At 35.1% G+C, this 6,609-nt stretch overlaps 1 protein-coding gene across 2 annotated transcripts in view; it reads left to right on the top strand.

Moving 5' to 3' along the window:
- The window catches only part of Anapc10 (anaphase promoting complex subunit 10), a 57,066-nt gene that overhangs the window by 10,883 nt on the left and 39,574 nt on the right, over positions 1-6,609 (top strand). For both annotated transcript variants that reach the window (XM_010610947.3, XM_010610946.3), the window contains exon 3: positions 2,402-2,492. In XM_010610947.3, the coding sequence (XP_010609249.1) occupies positions 2,402-2,492 (91 nt within the window). The remainder of the gene's footprint in view (positions 1-2,401; positions 2,493-6,609) is intronic.

The following is a 6,609-nucleotide window of genomic DNA, read 5'->3' as shown; positions in this document are numbered from 1 at the left end:
ATATATATAAAACAAAAGACGTACTAGGTAGGCTTACAACATTAGAAGAGAAAGAGTCCAGGGGCTGTTTACACAAGGGAGAGCCAGAGGATCTAGTAGCAGTTGAGAGTCAAAGGCCAGGAAGCTTACTGCAGTCACTCGTGTGAGTCTATTGAAAAGCCTGAAGACTCTGCTGCAAGGCTGAAGAGTCTGCTTTGGAAGCCTGAAGGAAATGGAGACCAGTGTCCAAAGGCAATGATGAAGATTGGAGCTCCTCTAACGCAAAGGGGCAAGACTTCTTTCCATATTTACTCTGTCCAGGCTATAAGCCTGTTAGTTGATGCCACCCAAATCGAGGGTGAGTCTTCTCTTCTCAGTTTGGGTCCTACATGTCAGTCATCCAGAGACACACTTCGAGCTTTACTAATCTGTTGGGCCATTCTTACTCAAGCCAAGTCAACATATCACATCTATTGATATGTAATCAGTATAAAAACTTATTAAATAGATAGTTAGATTTTTTTTATACTAAGTCTTCAAAATGTAGTTTATAAATTTGAGAGCATCTGAATTTCACTACCTATGGAGAGTAGATGTTCTTGTACATTATTGTACAAGCATTTTGGAGGAGAATTTGACAGCGTTCATCAAGTTAAAAATTCAAATGACCTGCATTCTAGTCTTAGTTTGTTTTCAAGATTTTAACATGGATAAAGATTATACAGGGGTATCTATTATAGCATTGTTTATAATGCTAAAACACTGAAAACTAACTAAATGTTCTGAAGGGGTTTGCTTAAATAATTATATTTTTAGGCAATGGTATGTTATATAAGCTTCAACAATGTGGAAGCTGTTTATGTTTAGATATTGTATGTTAGTAAATATTAAATGGTTTAATATATATATAAAATAATTAGAATATGTCTAGCTCATATTAAATACATTATCACTGTTTTTAATAATTATTATAATTGTTAATTTATTGATATAGGATAATCTAACTATGTTAACTAGAAAAAGAACATGGAAAAATTATATAGTATGTCACCATTTGTGTTCAGAGAGGGGAAGAAAAAATACATTTTCTTGCTTATATACATGCAGTATTTGTAAAAGAACAGGCAAGAAACTGATAATACTGATTATATTTGGAGAGGAAAACAAGATGGTAGGGAAATAGCAACTTTTCTTTTCTTTGGATTTTTGAGACAGGGCCTTCCTATGTAGTCCAGGCTGGCTTTGAACTCACAGCTATCTTTCTACCTTATCCTCTTGAGTGCTGGGATTACAGGCATGTGCCACCATGCCCAGTGGCAGATAGTAACTTTTCACCAGGTTCTTTTTTGTGCTTTTTCAATTTGATCCATCAGAAGTATATTACTCAAGTACATTAAATCCATTTTCTTAACTTTTGAGGGGGGAATCTACTTGTTACAGTTAAATCAGTCTCATTTCTAGCTTTAATATGAATTACTGTGGTTTTAATTAGGAAAAAACACAAGATAATTCAGTTACCTAGGATGGCAAAAGGACCTAGGATTCTGGGTAAATTTAATTTTAATTAACCAGAAGCACTAGATTTCAAAATGTTTATGCCTTTTGAAAATATTTTTCAAATCGTCCATTTTCTTTTTGTAGGAAGTATGGCATATTAAACTTATAGAATCTTCATTTTCAAAGATTTTACAGAATGTAGGGATCATTTTTATAATCAATTAGCTTGTGAAAGGTATGAGAAATTATTTGAATACATACAGACATAAGCATATATATCCTGGAAGATGTTTTTACAAAGCCAACAAGTCACAAGAAGTAAGTTGTAGTAGTGTTTTGTGCGCTACTGGTATTTCTTAAGAATTGAGATCTGGATTTTTAAAAAGTGGAAGAATTCTGTTTGTTTCACATTTCTGAAAATAATCTGCAACAATGCATAAGATTCTAATAAGATTACTGACATTTAGAAATGGGAAGAAAGGAGCTAAAGGTGTAGGGAAGGTGGGATGGGTAGGGGAAGAGTAAAAAGGGAAAAGAAAAAAATGTGAGAGAATGAAAAGGTGAAAATAAAGTGTTTGTAGATGGGGAGGGGAGGAGGGGGTGAAGGGAGGGCAGAGTTAAGGGGAAAAAATGAGAATCAAGACTTGTCATGTAGAGGTACAAGATCCCAACAATGAATGTAACTGTACTGTATCCCTAAAATGTACCAATAAACTCAATTAAAGCTGAAAAAAAAAAAATTTCTGAACAGGGCTGGGGATTTAGCTCAATGGTTCCGCTACCTGCCCTTCACAAATGCAAGGTCCCAAGTTTGATCCCTGGTACAAAAAGAAAAAAAAAAATTTCTGAACAAATAATATATGGTTATTTTATGTTTTGATTATGTTTTACAATGGGAATTTATTGTCATTTTTGGTGTTTTCAGGATTTGGAGTGGATCAGTTACGAGATGACAATCTAGAAACTTACTGGCAATCAGATGGCTCCCAGCCTCATTTGGTGAATATTCAGTTCAGGTAATACATTTTTTAAATTTTCAACTAATGAATGGGCAGAGACATCTGTTTTATTTATGTAAAATTTTAAAAAACATAGCTATTAAATGAAATATACCTAACTCTGCTTTTAGACTAGTTTTCTCCTCAACTAGGTTGTAAGCATTTTAAGTTTACTCAGTCTTATGAATTTCTTGTGGTACCTTGCACAGTTCCTTCATGTAGTGGTTTCTCAAATATATTTTTCAATATGATTTATTTTTAGAAGATACTTTCAGAAAAATATGTTTTGCTTATGACCTGTTACAGTGTTTTACTTTATTCAATTGAGGAAATGTGGAGTGATGTTATGTTCTTTAGCTATGGTGTATGGAGTTAGAATTCGATACCTTTGACTTCAAAGGCTGGGTTTGTAATTAGTACTCTTGAGTTGCTTCTTGACAAAGGTGTAACTAGTCTCATTAAAACAGTCAGGAACTCAAGGTCCTCTTTACTTAACTTAGCTCTTGTCCCCCTCTAAGGAAGCCTAAGGCTATAGAGGAAGATATTTTTAAATAAGTGTTTTAGAAAAGGGGAAATTTGTTAGGAATTTTGAAATATTATCTCACAAAGAAGTGTTAAGTATGGTAAAGTTTTTTTTTCTAAGTCATTTCAGAATAGTTGGCTTATCTTTCCTATCTGTAGAATACTTTACTCTGTCATTTCTATAACAATAACATTTTCTTCTATATAGCCAAAGATATACCCTTAGGAATTAATTTTTTTTTTTTTTTTGTAAACGGGGTCTCCTATGTAATTCAGACTGGCCTTGAACTCACTGTGTAGCCCAGGCTAGCCTCAAACTCTTGGTGATACTCCTGGCTCAGCCTACCACGTGCTAGGATCACAGGCATGCTCCAGTATGCCCAGCAAGACATTAAATTTTTTTTCTTTTCTTTTTTTCTGGTACTAAGGATTGAACTCAAGACCTTGTGCTTGCAAGGCAGGTGAGGTGCCACTGAGCTAAATCCCTGGCCCTGACACTATTACCATTTACTTCTACAACTCTGTTCAGGTTATATCAGTTCCAGTAAAGTTGAATCAGGTTGAATTTTGTAGTCATTTCTTTTTACTTTTGATCTAGAACAAACATATCTTCACTCTTGCCTTGATTTTTATGATCTTGACAGTTTTGAAGATTATAGGCCATTTATTTTAAAGAATGTCCCTCAACTTGAGTTTCTCCTTTATTTCTTGATGAGTAACTTCACATTATACATCTGGGAAAATAGCACAGAAGTGATGGTGTATCCTTTTCATTGCATACTGTCAGAATTGATGGATGAATTTTATTTTCTCCCGTTTCTGGTGATGTTTACTTTTATAACATATTAAGATAGTGTCTACAAAGCTTACCTCCCTATAGGATATTTATTCTTTTCCTTTTGCAATTAGTATTTTATAGTACTTTGGATATCCTATTCTTCATTTAATTTTTAACTCTAATTCAAATTAGAGTTTCTAGTTTTACTTCATTGGGTTATAATTATTGTTACTATTTTTTGCTTCAGTGCTCGGATTGTCCCAGATTTGGCCACTGGGAGTCTCTCCAAGCTGGCTCTATAACTTATTGATATGTGCCCATGCTCACTTGAATACTTTCTTATTTTCTAGCAAGATTTTCTGGCTAGGCCCTGGAATCAGCTTTTTCTCCAGTGAGATCTAGTTTATTTTTGTGGAATATAGTACATAGACACATATCTGGTGTTGGATGTCCTCCTTGCTATTGGGATGTTGCTGTTCCCGAGCATTCTCAGTGGATAGAGTTAGGGAATGTATTTAGGTCACATGCAAATACAAATTGAATCCAGAATACATACTGTTTATCCTAGTTTTCTCCCTTTCTGTTCTTATAAGCAACTTCTTCAGCAGTGAAAACTTGGTTCCTGTTTACCCACCCACCCCACTTCCTCTGGCTTTTTGATACAGAATCTTGCTATGTAGGTTAGGCTAATCTTGAACTTGCTGGGTAGTCTAGGTTGGCCTTGAACTCATGATCGTCCTTCTTTGTTCTCCCAAGTGCTGGGATTCCTGGTATGTGCCACCATGCCTAGCTCTCATATCCTTTTATTAGTCTCTCTGTACCTGACCATTTTACATTCTTCTCATTCTCCCTCTCCTACATACATGCCTCCTTATCCAACTTAGAGTCTGAGCCTTCCGCGCAGTTAAAATTTCCTTCTGTCCATGCCTTCCTACATGAAAATATCTTTCTCCAGATGAGTCTGACACCTTACATCAGTCGCTCTCATGTATAGTTGTTCTTCTCTGTGCAGTGGGCTCTGACACTCCTGCCAGGTCATATTTCTTACTAAGCTTTGTTCCAGAACCTCATACTACAGTATGGACCCCTCTTTAACCTTCTGGACTCTAACATTCCACAACAGGCTTTCTCATAGTGTGGATATTCCTTATTTGGCTTAGCTCATTTCATACAGTATCTGATACTATGCATTAGGCTGCTTCCTCTTTCTCTAGGAACATACTACTCAGTCTGACAGTTCAAATAGTCCAGTTTTGTGCAGATGTCTATCTTGTTTGGTCCCTTCTAATGTCTTCAGGACTAAATTGTTTAAGAGAGGTACTGAGGTTTTTGTAAATAAAATTTTTATTTCTTGAAATGATTCTTAAAATTAAAATGATGCTAGAGTTTAGTGTCTTTATTAGATAATAAGTCACTATATTTCAAGTAGGTAAAATATAATATTAGTTATAGTTCTTTACTTAATCTACATGATCCCACCTACTTTTCAAGAAAGTAAACTCAAGATGAGAAATGAGGACAAGGAAGAAGTGTGAAAGATATTTAGGGTTTTAATTGTCAGTAAGTTTAACTTCAGTTAATAGTATGATATGGCTGCCACAAGATGAAATATGATCTTAGAATGCAGTGATGGAATCATGGTACCTATCTATAAAGACCTTATCTTAGTTACTTTTTCTCATTGCTAAGACAAAATACTCAATGCACAAAGGAGGAAAGGTTTATTTGGCTCACAGTTTGTAGAGGTTTCAGTCCATAGTCTATAGTTGGCTCCAAAGTAGGGTGGAATGGAAAAGGAGTATGGTAGAGAAGAAACAGTTCATGCCAGACAGAAGGAAGTAAAGCAGTGAAGTAGTGAAGAAGCAGCAAGCAGTATGCAGCAGCAACAGCTATCTTTCTGTCCCTTTTATTCTATCCAGGCTACCTGCCTTTAGGGTGAGAAGCACGCACACCCAGGGTAGGGCACCCTTAGTCCCAGCATCACACCATGAATCAATCCCAACATCACATCCTTAATCCCAGTATCACACACTCTAGATCCAGCTCCCTCTGAAGAGCCACACTTATGACTTCATGAGGCTTTGTGGGGAACATCTAGATAAAAGCCATAACAGACCTCCTGGTGTGTTGTGTTCCTTTTGCTTCCTCTTCTAACACTGATAAATGCTAACATATGCTCAAAAGACAATTGGTTGAATGGTTAAAGAATTGAAAGCAAGCCATGTTATAAGAAAATTTGGAACATAATCTGCTGAAATTTAGGGGACATTTTGTTTTCTTTACATACTTTGAACAATTTATACTTGTGGAGGGATGAATTTCTTTTGTGTGACCTTATAGGAAAAAACTTCATCCAAAATGTAAGAGCTATACAAAGATGAATTATGGCTTAGTATAACAAAAATTTTTAAAAATTAGAACTGATTAATGATAATTTAGCTACTTCATAATAATAGTGAGTTACCTACCAGAAAAATTTTGAACGTGGATGTCTACTTGGTATAGATGGTAGTTAGATTATATGACCCTCTTAGTTCATTTTTAGCACTATGGGCTGTTGCTTCTGACTTTATCTAATTAAAGTACCTTATTCTTCACTTGCTGAATGGTTACCATGCTTCTTTGTGAACTTGCTTTAAATGTTAGAATATGAACATAATTTAAAGTATTAAATATCTCCAAATTCAATGCATAAGATTCTAATAAGATTACTGACATTTAGAAATGGGAGGAAAGGAGCTAAAGGTGTAGGGAAGGTGTGATACGTAGGGGAAGAACAAAAAGGGAAAAGAAAAAAATGTGAGAGAATGAAAAGATGAAAATAAAGTGTTTGTA

The sequence above is a fragment of the Fukomys damarensis genome, unplaced genomic scaffold, assembly GCF_012274545.1.
Source record: "Fukomys damarensis isolate Sample0158 unplaced genomic scaffold, DMR_v1.0_HiC HiC_scaffold_38, whole genome shotgun sequence".
Taxonomy (NCBI): Eukaryota; Metazoa; Chordata; class Mammalia; order Rodentia; family Bathyergidae; genus Fukomys; species Fukomys damarensis.
This window is presented reverse-complemented; position numbering and strand designations above follow the sequence as displayed.